This window comes from Jaculus jaculus, chromosome 3 (assembly GCF_020740685.1).
Source record: "Jaculus jaculus isolate mJacJac1 chromosome 3, mJacJac1.mat.Y.cur, whole genome shotgun sequence".
Lineage (NCBI taxonomy): Eukaryota > Metazoa > Chordata > Mammalia > Rodentia > Dipodidae > Jaculus > Jaculus jaculus.
In genome coordinates, this window is record NC_059104.1 from 154,618,874 (window position 1) to 154,637,540 (window position 18,667).

The 18,667-nt window shown below is 37.0% G+C and overlaps 1 protein-coding gene and 1 pseudogene across 1 annotated transcript; one reads left to right on the plus strand and one right to left on the minus strand.

Annotated features, from left to right (window-relative positions):
• Window positions 1-214: 214 nt before the first annotated feature.
• LOC101600731 (olfactory receptor 14C36-like) lies at window positions 215-4,869 on the minus strand. Its single transcript, XM_004658115.2, has 2 exons — window positions 4,810-4,869; window positions 215-1,174 (listed from the first exon to the last, which is right to left on the minus strand). The coding sequence occupies exons 1-2, from the start codon at window positions 4,867-4,869 to the stop codon at window positions 215-217; spliced, it is 1,020 nt and encodes a 339-aa protein (XP_004658172.2).
• Window positions 4,870-14,062: 9,193 nt separating this feature from the next.
• Window positions 14,063-17,296, plus strand: LOC101601023 (annotated as a pseudogene).
• The last annotated feature ends 1,371 nt before the right edge of the window (window positions 17,297-18,667 follow it).

The following is an 18,667-nucleotide window of genomic DNA, read 5'->3' on the forward strand; positions in this document are numbered from 1 at the left end:
ATAAAAAGGAGTCTGTTAGACTTACCTCAAAAAATAATCATTACTCAGTTCCAAGATGGCAGGTGATAGGAAGACAAAATTAGTTACAATGTTTATTAATTGGGTTTCAACAGTATGATTATGGAGTTAGGAAAATAACACAAAAACCTCTGAAAAAAGTGTACTTTTAAAATTTAAATCTCAGTCACATCCCAAGATAAACCCACATTGATACTTATAACTTTCTTAAAGGTAACCTTTTTAGCATTATTTTCCTCACAACTTCCTTTATCTGTTTGTTCCTAAAACTATAGATGATAGGATTTAAGAATGGAGGAACAATGGCATAAAATACAGAAAGAACCATGTCCTGAACCACTTCAGAGACTCCTGGAGGTTTCAGATACACATAGGCACCAGAACTAAGAAACATAGACACCACAGCAATGTGAGGGACACAGGTGGAAAAGGCCTTTCCTCGCTCTTCTTTGACTGGAAATTTCAACACAGTAGAAAATATGTAAATATATGATATGACAATGAACAAAAAACAGCTGCCACTAATTACTATGGCTGTAAGAAGAAGTAAGAGTCTGTTGCTAAAAGTGTCTGAGCAGGAGAGCTTCAAAAGAGAGGGGATGTCACAGAAGAACTGAGGGACCACGTTAGACTGACAGAAGGACAGTTGGAATGTCCTGCTCGTGTGTGCACTTGCAACGACAAGACTGCCAAGTACAGAAGCCAGTGTCATCTGAACACTGAATTGGTGACTCATGATCACAGGGTAGAGGAGGGGCTGGCAGATGGCCACATAGCGGTCGTGAGCCATTACAGTGAGAAACAGAATCTCCACACATACACAAAAAAAGAACATAAAGATCTGGGTTGCACAACCTGACATAGAGATGACCCTGTTGTCAGTGAGAGAGTTGACACAGGCATTGGGGACAGTGACAGAAATGTAGCACATGTCTAAGATGGACAGATTCCTGAGGAAGAAGTACATGGGCGTGTGCAGGTTCTGATCCAGGGTGGTGGCCAGGATGATGAGGAGGTTTCCCAGCATAGTGGCCAGGTATATCAGCAGGAGCAACATGCTGAGCAGGAGCCTGAGCTCCCATGACTCAGCAAAAAACTGCAGGAGAAACGCAGTCACCTGAGTAGAATTGGCTATGTTTTGAAAATGCTGATCGATCTGGGAAAGAAAAACAACAAAGGAGAAAACCATAAAATAATAAAATCACTAATGTTTTAATGGTATTTAACTCTTTTATACAATTGGTCTTTTGTCTCAAAAAATCAAGTACTTGTGTCTTTGTTTGCATATATTTTACCATGCTCAGTGGTTAATGTATGTGGGTCCTAAGGAAAGTGGGGCAGGGCATCGAATTTTCTGATTTGCTGTTAAACACTCTCACTTACTTTTCATACTAATATATATTAATAGCCATCTCATGAACTTTATTACCTTAATAAATAATAATTGACTAATGTATGGCAAACTCCTCTTTTGAATAAAGTATTTCTATTAATCATAAATATCCATGGAAATTTAACACATGAAATACATAAAAATATACTTATATATAATAATTATTGCATTTCTATCTTCATGTAATATGCATTTAAAATCTATGATCATAGTTATCTTCTATATATGCATATGTGTGGGTGTGTGGTGTGTATGGGACATGATGAAGAGACAGAATAATGAAAGCAAGAGACACAGACTAAATGAGATGGTAAAGAAAGAGTAGGGACAAAGGGAAACTTAAAAAAAATGCTCACTCAGTATTCGGAGCTCTGAAAACTCAATACTGAGAACTGCAGAATAGATCTGTAGCCTGGGAATCTAGGCATAAGGAAACATGGATGTTTGTAGCAAAATTTCTCTTCATGGACATGTAAGGTTTATGTTAGCCTCTCTGAACATGTTGGATGAGCCCTAATCCTTCTATGGCCAATCATCTCCATTACTTAAAATACAGTGTTTGGAGATGTGGACTCCAATATGCACATACAGCAACCTCAAGCTTAGTGTGTAGTTAAAATACATATGTCCTGGGGCCAAGCTATGTTTACTCCTAAAACTAAATGTCATGCTATTCTCAATATAAACATATACATTCTGTGTTGGAGTTTTCACACATTTCTGCCACAGTCGCATTGATATAACATCCAAATGTGAAAAGAGTAGGCTTAGAGTTTTTTTGTGCCATCTTAAAGAATCATTTTGTCATGGATATATATTCACTTAACAATGAAATGATGAACTCAGCAATGGTTTGGGGAAATAGCCTGACCATGGCTGGTTTAAAAGATCCTGTTTAAGGCAGAGTAAGTCATAGGAAAAAAAGCTTCCACGATACCATGTGCATGGTTGAAACTTTCCTGGGATTTTTTTGTAAAAAATTGCCTATAATTCTACAAAATATTTAGTCAATTGTGTTGATGCATTTACCACAAATGTAAATACATAATGTCTTTCATATTTATTATTCATAAATGACTTACTGAATTTATTTTATATTCTATTACTTTTATTTTATAAAAATATTAAAGTTGTTATAAAATATTAATATAAAACATCAAATTTAATATTAAAAATATTAAAAAAATATAAAAATATTTTAATGTCAGTTTTCTGATGCAGTCAAATACAGTTAAAACAGAATTTATAAAAACAAATAAATAAACATGTAAACTTTGTATTTTCTTTACCAAGTGATTATACTTCATATAAAATATTATTTATCTCCTATGATGTATTTTGAGTATGTTTCTACTAAAATAGAAATGTCAAAAGACAAAAAGCAACATTTTAGAGATTCAATTAGGAAAAATTTCTTACAAAGACTAATAAAATGGGAAGACCATGCTCCAAAACTAATTTCAAAGTAGCATCTTTATAAGATTCTATTTAAATAGTGTACATATGTTTATTATATATATTCAAATATATCTGCATGATAAACTGATTTTATAATTCTTTTGAATAATAACAACACTGTCCTTAGATTTCTGTGTACATGTAAATATTCTTATTTTGCACATGTTTATAAAATAAAGTTACTTGAAAATATTGAAAATGGTTCTGAGCTGGAGAGATGGCTCAAGGGATAAGGTGCTTGCCATGAAATCATGTGGACCTGAGTTTGGATCCTTAGAACCCACATAAAGCCAGAAGTTGTAGTGCAAGCATTTATAATCCCAATGGGCTTATGATAAGAAAGTAGGTGTTGAGAGGAGAATCCCTCCTCCGCTTGTGGGTCAGCTAGCCTGGTAAATACCACAGTGAACAATAAAATTCTTTTTCAAACAAAGTATATGGACCAGCACCCAAAGTTGTCCTCTGACTTCCATGTGTGTGACATGCAGATGTTCGTACTCACATACATAAACATTCACACAAATTCACACATACCTCTCTCTCTCTCTCTCTCTCTCTCTCTCTCTCTCTCTCTCTCTCTCTCACACACACACACACACACACACACACACACACACACACACACGTTTTATTCAGAAAGCATGGAGATAGAATGGTCAGCTGTACCTTAGTTTTATGTGTTAGACACTAGTCCATCATGGTAATGAGATTGCTGTATGACATACAAAGGGAAACTATTATAAAATAATTAACATGCTTTATTTAAGATTTTTTTTCTTAAACTAATTGTCAATGTATTGACTTTACACAGTCTCTTAATGAAATTACTAATTGCTTCACAGAAACAAAAAGTGAAGTGGGCTTTTCACTGATATTCTATACTTTTAGTTGCATGTTTTTTCATTTCTAGAACAGTTATTGAAACCAAGGCAAGAAATTACTGGGAAATCCTAGTGTGAATGACAGGATAAGGTCATTTTAACAGCAGTTATCACAGTACACTCACCATTAGGGATTGTTCATAAGGTAGAGATAATGACATTGTCCCCAGATCAAGGTCTTAGTGATGATTTAGTCAAATGTCCCTATGTACATGAGGTTTCTTGAAGTCTTCACATGAATCAAGCACCACAGTTGATATGTAAAAAATAACTAGAAGTGTTCTCTTTTACATAAAATAAGAGCCTCTTCATGAGTCACTAGCAAATGTTCTGGGAACACAGTTCTCACTGTACAGTGATTGCAAGTGGCCCAGGAGTAATTTCATCAGATGAAGAACCCTTGGGTATTTCCCTGCTGCCACCTGAATGGTGAAAGCCAACATTTCAATCTGTTTCTTCATTTCTCCTTAGTCCCTGCATGATTCTACTTTGCTATTAATATCAAACAGATCATCATAAATACCTGGAAATAACTTCCCTGCATATTTTCTGTGGCTGCTTGGAGCATACATAACATGTCTATTGATAAAATCAATTTCTGGCTTTAGTTGCACAAAAAATAAACAAGACAGAAACCAGGGTAAACTATAATCTTAAATTGCAGATTCAAAATTTCATGATTTGAATAGCATAAAATAATTGAACCTCTATGATCAATGATGTCTAGACACAATAATTATATATACTATTTACTTTAAATTTATGACTGATAGTGAATCATAGCTATAAAAGCAATTATGACAACAGCCTAATATGGATCATATTTTAATTTTGTAGTTATTAAAAATAAACTCAGTGAAGTTGATATTAGTATTTCACAGAGGAGGAAGTGAGATCTGAGAGGATAAGTGATAAAGTTGGAGCAGGTTCCACACAGTTTCTCTTCAGTTGCTTCAGTCTCCACTAATTCTTCTTGGCAACCCAGCCCTGGGTGAAACTCAAGTCCACTATTCATCATGGAAAACAACAGCACCTATAGAGGAACTCTGAATATTGAACCTGCAGAAACCGTGATGCCACCTTCTGAAAAGGATACTGCAGTGTCAGAATGTGGACCATGATGATTGTGTTTAGGTTGCTACCATTATGGGCTTGTGTGTTATGCTCTTGTCATGAATGAGGCCACCAAGGCACATCACTGAGCATCCTTTACAGGGTCCACTGACAACATTTAAGTTTTTACTAGGTTGGTAAAATATTTTCTGTACAGTTACCACTTCCTTTCTTGACTCTATTAAAGAAAATAAAATTGGATATACTGTGACATCCCTTCTAGAATGTGATATTTCTAACAACAGAAGCAAAATTAGAAATTATTCATCCATTACACAGTTTATCTGGTGCAATCCTAATAATGTTCTGGATGACTTTGCACAGCACACAGCAAAACCCACCACAGTGAGACAGAAAGTAGTCTTGAAGATGCACTCTTCACTTCCTCCCCAATGCTGGGATTAAAGGCATGGATAGCTATGCTTGACATTTACATGGATGATGGGAATCAAATTCAGGCCCTCATGCTTGAACAGAAATTTTTCTATTGACTTAACTGTCTCCCCAACTTGACTGTTTTTCTTTTCAAGAGGAAAAGCACCCACTGTCATAGTAGATTGTCCGGTTATACATTGGACATTGGTGGTCACAGTAGTGCTAACAGTTGGTATATTAAGAATCAACATTTAGAGGCAATGTTCATGGAGACAAATAATGAGTACATTTTTACACATTTTAGGTCTTAAAAGGGATGACTGTTATTGACTTCTTTCAGTATCTTCTCTTCATAGATATATTAGGGAAAAGAGTGGTGAGGGGAAAAGAGTAGATGTTGATGCAGAGAGATTGAGGTTACCTAGGTGATCAGAGATACTTAATATATAGAATACTGTCTCCATTTTTGAGATTCACACAGACGCTTCATCACATATTTTGCGAAACAGACTTTTAGATTTTAACACTCACTGGCTTATTATCTTCATTATAATTTACACACTCACAGGTGACACTGCCTTTCATTGGCCTTTCAGTCCTTGTGAGAATTTCTGGATTTTAATTGGGTCCTTTTCACCTGTTATCTGGAAATCATCACCTAATGAAATTACCACTAGGTCACATGCAATTACTACACAATGAGAATTCCACTCCTAGAACATTTGCTAGTGACACTTGCAGAGCCTCTCATTTTCTAGAAAAGAGAACATTTCTGGTTCAACTTTTAAATTGCAAGAATGGTGTTTAGTTCATCTGAAGACTTCTTGCAATTTCTTGTGTAGAGAAGAAATAGGTTATACCATCATCAAGGCATTTATTGTAAAAGTCAACAAGAAAAATGTTTATGCTCATTTCTTGAGTTTGAATAATCCTTAAGGGAGAGTATACTTGGATAACTGATGTCACTTTGTCATTTTCTCATGCACACTAGGCTTTCCCAGTGATTTTCTTTTTCATTCTGCAAGATTGTTTTAGAAATGAGGATTAGTTTTTCTCCTTGGGTCTTTCTACCTTATGAAAAAGAAGAACAGATACAACGAAGAGCGAAGTCAGCACAGTTTAAATGGGATCAGCATTATTAATTTAGGGAGAATTTGATGTCTGTAACCCCTCCTTTAGTCAAAGATTAATGACAGCTTGTCACTGGAGAACATAATCTTTGTCTGTAGAGGATTCTGATCTGGTTCTCAACTCCAGATAGGCATTCCTTTACACTGAGCAGATCTCTAGCCACTCAGAAAGCTACTGGTTACCCACTGAGGCTGTGTGCCACTATTGTACTGGTCTATACATATTGTCAGGGTGCTTGCTTCTGAATAGTTTAAACCTACAGTTGCTCAGACTACTGTTGACCACTGTCCTCTGTAGTTCATGCAGTGCTTTCTATCACTAGGCATGCTAACTGGTGGCTGGCTTTCTTCTGGATTCCATCCAGGTCTCTCCATGCACTATGTCAGCAGTATATGGTGTCTTCAGCAATAAGTTCTTACCTTTTACCTCAGGCAGGTAATCAAGTGCTTTGACAGAAAGCTGTCTTGATTTGGAAACCTCATAGGTCTCTCTGATCAACAGCTCAATGTGGGTAGCAACCAATCTCTGGTACTGGGAGTTACAGACTAGTTACAGAAAACATTTTTTTCCTGTAATCTTAGGCTTCATCCCACCCTCTCCAGGGCCCTACTTTTCAGGTGCTCCCCCCTTACTCTTTTTGAGGGTTATTTCTTTTAAGCTACCATCAAGGATAAAGGTTCTATAGTACTAGTTCATTTTGGATTTAATTTTGTGTTTGATTTTCCCTTCCCTTTCCTTCCCCTCCCCCACAAATACTTCTATCCTTGTTGTCTGGGCCTTGAGTTGCCTACCAGTTATGTCAGCAACTTGAGCAGGTTCAGGTTAGGCACCACAGATAAGTAACACCATGCTGCATTTGTCTTTCTGTGATTGTGTGAGTTCACTGAGCATGATATGTTCCAAGTCTGTCTATTTTTCTACAAATTTAATTGTATTAAAAAACCATCCTTTTAGAGTTTGTGGATATAGCTCAATAGTAGCTTGCTTGCCTGTTATGTTTTTTCATTTTTTATTATTATAAATGGACATATTTTGTATGTAAACATCACATGTTGGTAATATCCTTTTCCTCCTCCCTGCCCCTTTTCTGAAGAGGCCTTCCTCATTGAGGATGCAGGTCAACCCCATGGAGATTGTGGGTCATGCATATGGGGGCAGTAGTCAGTTATGGAGGAGAGGCAATTTCTCTGTGCAAAATGTCCCAACATGTGACTCTAACAATCTTACTGCCTCCTTTTTGGCAAAATTCCCTGAGCTATGCTGGAGCATTTTAAGTCTACTTCAGCGAAGGGCACTTAGGAGCATCTAAATATCTAGTTTGGTTGGTGATGAGTATCCTCAGTATCTTTCTCCATCACACTTGCACTGATACCAGCTTAACTGAGAGAGTAGCATTCATTTCCCCAGTTCCTCTGTGGTTTCAGCTGAGGCTGGGGTGGGGTTCACTGGGTCATTTATCTCCCATCTGAAAAAGAGAAGCAGATTCTTTAAGGGAGAGTGAAGTCAGCACCAGTTAAATGGGATAACAATTATTATATTAGAGAGAATTATAAGGGTTTAGACACTTTTATAGTATATGGTTAGTGAAAGCTTGACAATGGAAAGCAGAATCATTATCTGGATATGATTCTGACTTAATTCCAAGTTCCAGATATGGTTTCCTTTCCACTGAGCAGATCTGTTAGCCAATCCAAGAGCACTTGGTAACCCACCATGGCTGTGTGCCACTATTGCACTTATGTGAGTGTCATGTCAGGTTGTTTGCTTCTGAGATGATTAGACTTTGAGTTGCTTGGACAGATGTTGGCCACTTTACCCTGGTAGCTCATGCAGAACCTTCCAGCACTAGATGGGTTAATTATCTGAGGACTGGCTCTCCTCTGGATTCCAATCAGGTCTTTCTATGGTTCATGCTGACGGTGATTGGTGTCTTCAGAAGTAGAGTCTTACCAATAACCTCTGGTGGGTAATCAAGTGCTCTGACAGATGTCTGTTTTGTTTGTTTTGGAAGATATAGTAGATCTCTCTGATCAACAGCTTATTGTGAATGCAGACCACATCCTGTTACAGGGAATTACAGGCCAGCATCAAGGGAAAAGAAGAAAAGAAAAAGCCAAATTTTTCTCCAAATTTCAATGTGCCATTGTTTTTTTTCTCACTGCTGAGTAGAATTCCATCTTGTAGATTTGCCATATCTTGATTATCCATTCATTCAATGATGGGCACCTGGGTTGATTCTAGTTCTTAGCTATTATGAATTGAGAAGCTATAAACATAGTTGAACAAATATTTCTGAACTAAGATATGGGTAAGTGCCCAGTAAGGAAATAAAAGGGTCTGCTGGTAACTCTATATTCATCCTTTTCAGGAGTCTCCAAATTGATTTCCTCAGTGGTTGTACCAGTTTACATTCCCACCAACAGTGAATGAGGGTTCCTATTTCTCCACAGCCTCACCAACATTTGTTTGTATTTGATTTTTTAATGTTTGCTATCCTTACTCGGGTAAGGTGGAATCTCATAGTTGTTTTAATTTTCATTTCCTTAATGGTTAGGGATGTTGAACGTTTTCTTAAGTGTGTGTTAGCCATTTGTAATTCTTTCTCTGAGAACTCCCTATTTAGTTCTCTGCCCCACCTATGGAGTGGGTTGTTTGATTTTTTTATTGTTTAATTATTTGAGTTCTTCATAGATTCTAGATATTAGGCTTATGTCAGTGTTATAGCTGGCAAAGATTTTCTCCCATTCAGTGGGTAATCTATTGGCTCTGCTTATGGTATGCTTATCTGTGCAAAGCTTTTTAACTTCTTGAGATCCCATTGGTTGAATGCTTGTCTAATTTCCTTGGCTACCTGGGTTTTGTTCAGTAAGTCTTTTCCCAGTCCTGTATCATGGATCATGCTTTCTATTTTTTCTTCCAGTAGTTAAAGTGTTTCAGGTCTTGTACCATTTGTTGAAAATGCTTTTTTTTCCCTCCAGTCTACATTATTGGCACCTTTGTCAAAGATCAAGCAGCTGTAGTTGCTTGCCCTGAAGTCTGGGTCTTCAATTCTTTTCCATTGGTCTATATTTCTGATTTTATTCCATTACCATGCTGCTTTTATCACCATGGCTTTGAAATATAGTTTGAGATCAGGCATGGTGATACCACCAGAGGTGTTTCTTTTGCTGCAGTTATGTTTGGATATCTGAGACCTTCTACCATTCTATATGAATTTTGAGATAATTTTTCCAGTCTCAGTGAAGAATTATTTTGGCATTTTTATTGGTATTGTGTTAAATCTGCATATTGCTTTTGGTATAATTGTCATTTTCACAATATTAATTTTATCTATAAAGGAACATGGGGGGTCCTTCCATCTTCTTAAATCTTCCTTTATTTCTTTCTTGAGTGTTTTTATGTTTTCATCATATAGGTCCTTCATTATTATATTTCCTTTGTTAGTGTTATTCCAAGGTATTTATTTTTTGTTGTTATTGAAAATGAGACAGTCTCATTGACTTTTTTCCCCTCTGTATATTTGTCCTTTGCACATAGAAAAGCTACTGATTTTTGTGCATTTATTTTGTATCCTGCCACTTTGCTGAAGGCATTTATCACCTTTAGAGTTTGAGATGGAGGCTTTTGCATCATTTATATATAGGATCAAGTCATCTGCAAATAGGGCTAACTTGACTTCTTCCTTTCCAATATGTATGAATCATTTTGATTTCTTTCTCTTGTCTTATTGCTTGGTCAAGTATTTCTAGTACTATATTGAAGAGTAGTGGTAAGAGTGAGCACCCCTGTCTTATTTCTGATCTCATTGGGAACTCCTTGAGTTTTTCCCCATTAAGAATTATTTGGGCTCTAGGAGCTTTAAATATAGCCTTAATTGTGTTGCAATATAAACCTTCCATGACTATTCTTTCCAGGTTTTTGCTCATGAAATGGTATTATATTTTATCAAAGGCCTTCTCTGCATCAGTTGAGGTGATCATGTGGTTCTTATGGTTCAGTTTATTTATGTGGTGTATTACATTGACTGATTTCCATATGTTAAACCATCCTTGCATCCCCAGGATGAAGCCTACTTGCTCAAGGTGGATAACACTTTTGATGTGTTGTTGAATTCAGTTTGCAAGGATATTGTTCAGGATCTTTTCATCTAAGTTTATTAGGGATATAGGCCTATAATTTTCCTTCCTTTTTTCATCTTTGTCTATTTTTGGTATTAGTGTGATGCTAGTTTCATAAAAGGAGTCAGGGAGAATTCCCTGGTCTCCAATTTTGTGGAATAGATTGAGAAAGATGGGTTTTATTTCTTCTATGAAGGTTTGATATCATTCAGCTGAGAAGCCATTGGGTCTGGACTTTTCTTTTTGGGAAGGTTTTTTGAATACCTTTTCAATCTCCATGGATGTGATAGTTTTGTTTAGGAGATTAATCTGCTCTGAGTTTAGTTTGGATAGGTGGTGTGTGTCTGGGAATTCATCCATTTCTTCCAGATTATTTAATTTTGTAGATTTTGATGATTCTTCCAATTTCATTGATGTCTGTAGTGACGTCTCCTTTTTCATTTATGATTTTGTTAACTTGAGGCTTCTCTTTTTTGTGCTTGATCATGTTGGCCAGGGGTTTGTCAATCTCATTTATTTATTTATTTATTTATTTTTAAAGAACCAGCTCTTCATTTCACTGATTTCTTTCAATTGTTTCCATAGCTTCCAATTCATTAATTTCTGCTCTAATCTTGATTCTTTTTTTCTGTCTGGAGCTCTTTGGGTTGGATACTTCTTGTTTTTCTAGTGCCATTAGGTGGACAGTCAGGTTATTGATTTGTGATTTCTCTGTCTTTGTAAGGAAGGCATTTAGGGCTATGAATTTTCCCTTTATGACTGCCTTCATTGAGTCCCATAAGTTTTGGTAGGTTGTGTTTTCATTATAATTCAAATCTAGGAATTTTACAATTTCTAATTTGATTTCTTCCATTTGCTTGTTATTTCATTTTCTAACCTTTCACCCTAAGGAAGTGTTTATCTTTAGTGGTGAGATGAGTTTCTTGAAGACGGGAGATAGAAGGGTCAAGTTTTTTGATCCTCCTGATAACCTGTGTCTTTTTTTTTTTTTTTTGAGGTTATAATTATGAGGTTTGAATTAATCCCTTCCATGATGAGGTGTTTCATGGGTTTTGATGCTTTATTGTGTTATGTACTCTTTTGAGCCTGGTCTATTTTGGTTATTGTGGTTAGCTCTTGATATTGGTTGTTTGACTATTCTATGTGGAATATTCCTTCAAGTATTCTCTGTAGGTTTGGCTTTGTGTTCATATAATTTTAGAGTTGACTTTTTTCATGAAAAGTTTTTCTTTCACCATCTACTATGAAGAATACTTTCGCTGGGTAAAGTAGCTTGGGTTGGAAGCCATTGTTTTTCAGACTTTGAAGTGTTCCATCCCAGGTACTTCTGGCTTTCAGGGTTTCCATTGAGAAATCTGATGTGATTCTAATGGGATTACCTTTTTATGTTGCAAATTGCTTCTTTTAACTCTTTCTTTGTTTTCATTGTCAAAGGTTTTAAGTATGATGTGTCTTAGAGAGCTTCATCTTTGTTCCTGCCTGTTTGGTGTTCTGTGGGCTTCTTATATCTGGATGGCCATCTGTTTTGCAAGATTTGAAAATTTTTCCTCAATAATTTTGTTGAGTATGTTTTCTATGCCTCTGGTCTGGATTTCCTCTCCCTCCTGTATGCCCATGATGCAGATGTTTGGTCATTTTAGAGTGTCCTACAGTTCCCTCATATTCTGTTCACTTGATTTTTTGAACTTAGCAAAGTTTTTTGCCTCCCAATCTATTTCTTCTGTCTTATCTTGCAGGTCAGAGGTTCTGCCTCCCACATGAGTAACTCTATTGGTGAGTCGTTCTAGAGATGTTTTCATAAATTCTATTTGATTTTTTTGTTGTTGTTGTGTTGTTTTGTGTAATGTCCATCTCTTTTTTGAGGTATGATTTCAATTCAAATTCTGAATTTCTTGATGCTTCTTGTAGTTCATTCTTGCATTTGATCAAGTCTTCATTAAGCTTTAATCAACCAGTTGTTGAGGCCTTCCATTTTTTTTGACTTACCTTCAATTTATTCATATCTCTTTGGAGGGTTCTAATATTTTCTTCTATCAACTTAAGCCTCCTGTAAAAGGCTGAACACTCTAGCAGATGATTCTGTTCAGTCTCATTGTTACTATTGTTGGTTCTTTGATAGTTTGCTTTAAGTTTGTTTTTTTTTTTTATCAGGGTCTCATTGGTTGTCATGTTTTCATTTTGGGAATAAATTTCTATTGATTTCTCTGGAGGCTTCTGAGTGCTGAGATTAAAAGAATGGACCACCACATCCAGTGACAGTAGATTTCTATTTGACCTAACAACTAATAATTTTCTTATTTAACTGGTACCAATTTTTATGTATATTTTTCTGCATTTATTGAGACTGGCTATGACTTATTCTTCCACCTATTAGTGTAGTAAATATTAGTGATTGAATGGACCACCAAGTCCTCCAAGTTAAGGACAATTTCTACTTGCTCCAGTAGTTTAATACTTTTAACTCATTAAAGTGTATGGTCTTCTATTATTTTGTTCAGGGTTTTTGTGTACATTTCTCAAGAATATTGACATGTATTTTATTTTGTTATGGTGCCTTCACCTTGGTTTGGTATATGGATGGTGCTAATTTTATTTAGATTAGTTTGAAGTCTTTGTGTATTTTCCTTTCTTGGAATAAAAATTTCCTACATGCTTACACATGAAACCATTTGATCCTGGAATATTTGTTATTGGGAGTGTTAAATTAGTAACTCATTTTTGTTACTGGTGCATAATTTTTTATGTTTACATGATTAGCATATTTAGGTCATGCTTCTGGAAACCTATTTTATAACAATAAATACCTCCATATTCCAATCACAAAAATATGACTTTAACTTCAAGGAAAATTTGCAATGTTTTTTTGGGGGGGCTTTCAAGGTAGGGTCTCAATCTAGCCTAGGCTGGCCTAGAATTTACTATGTAGTCTCAAGTTAGCATTGAACTCATGGTAATCCTCCTACCTCTGCCTCCCAAGCACTAGGATTAAAGGCATGCACCACCATGCCCAGCTAAAAATCTGCAATTTTGAGCATGTAAAAAATCCTGTAATTTGTTTAATTCTGAATAGCATTAGAATTTTAATCAAAATGTAATGGAATTAAGGTGCATATATTGAGAAGGTTTCCATAGCAAAATTGTAATTGACATTGATTTAGAACCTAAGAGAGAAATAATATGATCCTATAAATTGGAATTCATAAGCTGGATTAAAAACAGCAAGATCTTAAATATATTACTCATTTATAGTGATATATCAGTCAAATTTATGAACTCTATGTTTTGTAGGTCTAAACACCAAAAATTTCAGTAAAGTCCTACAGACTCATGTGGCCTGATGATAGCTTTCTTTCCCATGGGCTTGCTCTGCCTTGACCAGGGTCTCCAAAATTAACCATCGTCAGGCCATTTCCCCAAACCACTGATGGGTTCCTCACTTCAGTTGTTAATGTGAATATACATCCTTGGCAAAATTATGCTTAAAGATAACACACAATACCTAAGCCTATTCTTATCACAGTTGGAGGTTATGCCAGTGCCAACTTGGCAGAAATCTGTGGAAACTCTGAAACACAATGTCTGTGCCCTTCTTGCTAAAAACAAACAGAAGCAATACAGAAAAACTTGTGGCTATGCGGACCACAGTTAGAACACATTGCAATAGTCTCTAATAAACATTAAACAAACACATCTAAATACTTGAAAATAAGTTATGGGGTTTATTATCCATAATATATGTTGGATTCACCTAATGTGTTCAAAGAGCTTAAAGAAATGTCTATGAGAAGAAATTGTGCAACAAGCATTCAAATTTAATCTTGTCTAATTTTTCAGGCTATGAGCCTACGTTGTAGTTCTCAGAAACACGGAGTGAAAATTTCTTAAAATGTCTTTTCTCTCCACATATCTGCCTCTCTATCTGATGTGCCCTCTGTCTCATTATGTCTGTATCTGTCACTTTTATTCTGTTTTTCTTCCTTCCGTCCTTTCTGCTATATCTATGCATATATATATATATATAAGATGAGCATAATCATAGACTATAAATGCATATTATATAGAGATATAGACATTAGTATAATGTTAATTACATACAAATACTCTATAATTCCTGATTGACACAGTTACTTTGTTTATAAAATAAACTTATTTTAAACGTAACCAACTTACTCTTTATTAAGATAACAAAGTTCATGAAATAGATATTAGTATGGAAACTGAGTAACGGTGCTACCATCATGTTACTAAATTAGATGGACTGCTTCACCTTCCTTAACACCTGTCTATAATAACCACTGAGAATGGTAAGTTGTATATACACCACACAAAAAATACTTGACTTTTGACACACAAAAGATAGTTGTATAAAATAGAATTAATACCATTAAAGAAAACATTATTTTATGTTTTTTCTTTCCTCTTGCTGCTTTTCTTTTCTAGAACAACCAGCAGTTTCAAAGCAGCAATTATACACTGATGACTCTGCTTCTTCTGGAATTTTTGCTGAGATAAGGCAACTCAAGTTCCTGCTCAGCACACTTTTCCTTTTAACATACCTGGCCACACTGCAAAGGAACCTTCTTGTAGTTCTGGCCATCCTCCTTGATCAGAACCTATACATGCACATGTACTTCTTCCTCGGGAATCTGTCCATCTTGGACATTTCTGTCACTGTTCCCAGTGTCTGGGTCAACTCTCTCACTGAAAATAGGATTATTTCTGTGGCTGGATGGGCAACCCAGAGAGTAATGGTCTTTCTGTGCATGTGCAGAGATTCTATTTCTCACTGTAATCGCTCAGGAACACTAAGTGGCCACATAGTAGTCAGATTCATACTGCTGGCAGAAAACACATGACAAGAACAGCTTGTGGGAAAAAGGATTTATTTTGGTTTATAGACCTAAGGGGAAGTGCCATCATGGCAGGGGAAAATGATCACATGAACGGAGTGGACATCACATCCTGACCAACATCAGGGGGACAATAGCAGCAGGAGAATATGCCAAATACTGGCAAGAGGAAGCTGGCAATAGCACCCATAAGCCCACCCCCAAGAATACATTGCCTCCAGGCAGCTTAATTCCCACATATGCTGGTAACCTGATATTCTGAACACCTACATTTATGGGGATACTTGAATCAAACCACCACATTTCACTCCTGGACCCCACAAACTGGTAACTGTACATTTTGTAAAATGCAATGTATTCATTCAACTTCACGCAGGTACTCCAACAAGCCTCCTTTACACTGCTCTGGACCATTTCCAAAAAACAAAACTGTGTTTCAAATTCAATGACCCTTTTTTTCCTGCATTTTTTATACTCCATATTTCCAGGTGGGCTGCCAATTTGTTAATCCAGGAGAGAAAAAAGCAGATTTTGAAGAACAAGACATTCCTTCAGCATTCAGGCCCCTTCAAAAGTCTGCATTATTCCTGTTTTTCCAATGCAGGTCAACTGGCCCAATCTCAATGGTTGTAATGTCTCATACAATTGCAGCTGAACAGGCAGGGGTTTTGGCCCAAAGATTTTATGTCTGTGCCATGTCCCTCTGCTCACACCAGTCCATTGTACACAACACAGCCCTGCACAAGTTCTCAGGACATGGGTTTAACAACAAGCCTCTCACACAGACTGCTTCTAACCAAGTCTAGGTGAAGCTCTTTCTCTTCCTCATAAGCCAAACTTCACAGTCCACAATGCTTACTGCATTCAGGTCATTTAACTATGACCAGAGTGGTCCATCAAGCTGTACTTATAACACTGCAGGACATCTCTTGGGTCACAATTTCAAATTCCTCCACATCCTCCTGCAAAGCAGTACCAAAAGACCAAAGCTGCAAAGTCAGGTTTCCAGCAGCAGCAATCCCACTCCTCTGGTACAAACTTTACTATTGCATTCAGGTTCACATTGCTGGCAGAAAATGGCCAACAAGAGCAGCTTGCAGGAAAAAAGGGATTATTTTGTCTTACAGACTAAAGAAGAAGCTCCATGATGGCAGAAGAAAATGGTGGCATAAGTAGATGGTGGACATCACCTCCTGGCCAACGTCAGGTGGACAACAGCAACAGGAGAGTGTGCCAAACACTGGCAAGGGCAAACTGACTACAATACCCATAAGCCCGCCCCGAAGAATACACTACCCCCATAGATGTTAATTTCCAAATCTCTATCAGATGTGAACCTATCATTCAGAACACCTAAGTTTATGGGGGAGACCTGACTAAAAAAAAAAAAAAAACCCACCACAGGGGATATTCCCACCCCTCCTCTACCCTGTGATCATGAGCCACCAATTCAGTGTTCAGATGACACTGGCCTCTGTACTTAGCAGTCGTGTTGCAAGTGCACATATGGGCAACACATTCCAGCTGTCCTTCTGTCAGTCTAATGTGGTCCCTCAGTTCTTCTGTGATATCTCCTCTCTTCTGAGGCTCTCCTTCTCAGGCACCCTTAGCAACAAACCCTTACTCTTCTCACAGCCATAGGACTTAGTGGTAGCTGCTTTCCCTTCATTGCCATATCAATATGTTCACATATTTTCTACTGTGTTGAAGTTGCCTGTGAAATAAGAATGAGAAAATGCCTTTTCCTCTCACATTATTGTGGTATCTGCGTTTCTTAGTTCTGTAGCCCATGTGTTTCTAAAACCTCCAGTAGTCTCTGAAATGGCTAGGATATGATTCTTTCTACAGTTTATAGCATTGTTCCTCCATTCTTAAATTCCATTATATATAGCTTTAGGAAAAAAAAAAAAACAGATAAAGGAAGCTGTGAGTGAAATAATACTAAAAGGTTTTACTTAAGAAAGTCTTAATGTTCAGTGTGGATCTATCCTAGGATGTCACTAGAATCAACCCCAGTGCCCATGAAGTGATAAATTGTTAATGAAGACGAAGGACATATACACAGTGGCGTTCTACCCTGTGGGAAGGAAAAATGAAACAATGAAATTTCCAGGAACATGGATGGACTTGGAAAAAACTGTATTATGTGAAGTCACACCAGCACAGAAGAACAAATGCTGCGTATTATCCCTTTTATGCAGCTCCTAACTTGGAACAGCTGGAGTTGAGTGTAAGTCACAGTGGGCATTAATAGTATTGACAAGGAATTAGAGTGAAGTTAGGAGAAAATAGAAATAGGGAGGGAGGAGAAGAGGGGATACTTGAAAGACAACACAAGGACAGAACATGGTGGTGGGGGTGCAAGGGTCTTAAGGGTAGAGGGAAGGAGGTGGGGAGATATATACAAAACTATATAACAACATGCATCAGTAGCTAGCATAGAAACCTTCCTTCTGGACAGAAAACTAAAAGATATAACCCTTCATAAGAGGTAGGGAGCATTGCACATGCACATGGGCCCCAGCAAGTATGGAGAAAGCCTAATCCTAAACTATGGGCTCTGGCCTGTAATTACCAGTGTCACAACCACATTATACCCCATGGTGAGCTGTTGGTCAGGGATGTTTAGGAGATCCTTAAAACTGTTTAGGCTTTTTGCCAAAGCCCTTGGTTATGCACCAGAGTTAAATATAAAACCCTATTGCTGAAGACATCACAGGTAAAGGACATCGAACTTTGAAAGAACATGCTGGAATTTAGAAGGAATGCAGCTCTCTGCTGACTAGCCTTCATAGTTGTGGGAGGTACTATGGAAGCTCCTGGAGATAATGGCTAGCAATATCTTGAATAAACAAGGGAACCTGCAAGCTATTAAATAAACCAGCGGGACAAGTTGCTCATACCTCTGCAATAGTGGCACACAGCCTGTGTGGGTAATCAACTGCACTCTGATAGGATAAGAGGCCCAATATTTGGTATATAAATCATACCTGGCACTGAAAACCAAGCCAGAATTCTATGAATATGGCAGTCATAGAACCCAGAGAGTAACTCCCTCTAGTTTTTGGCCAAATAGGGTCTATATCCATCAAAATGACTCTTAGTAATTATGCTTATCTCTTTTAATCGATACTGCTGTCACTCTTGGTTGGAGAATATGCTTTGTTTTACAGAGAGAAGTGAAAACCTGAGAGAACCAAGATCCATCAATATGCTAAGAAAAGACAGCTGGCTGTCTAGCATGAAACAAGACACTTCTAGCACATCTTCTAGGACCCAGGAGACATAACAGAGGAAGTGGCGATTTAAACATGCATTCTATTCTCACTG

Coding starts and splice junctions, on each gene's coding strand:
- LOC101600731 (XM_004658115.2), bottom strand. CDS start 4,869: ATGGTCCACATTCTGACACTGCAGTATCCTTTTCAGAAGGTGGCATCA. Junction 1,175..4,809: donor TGGCATCACGGTTTCTGCAG/GTTCAATATTCA, acceptor TTTCTTTCCCAG/ATCGATCAGCATTTTCAAAA.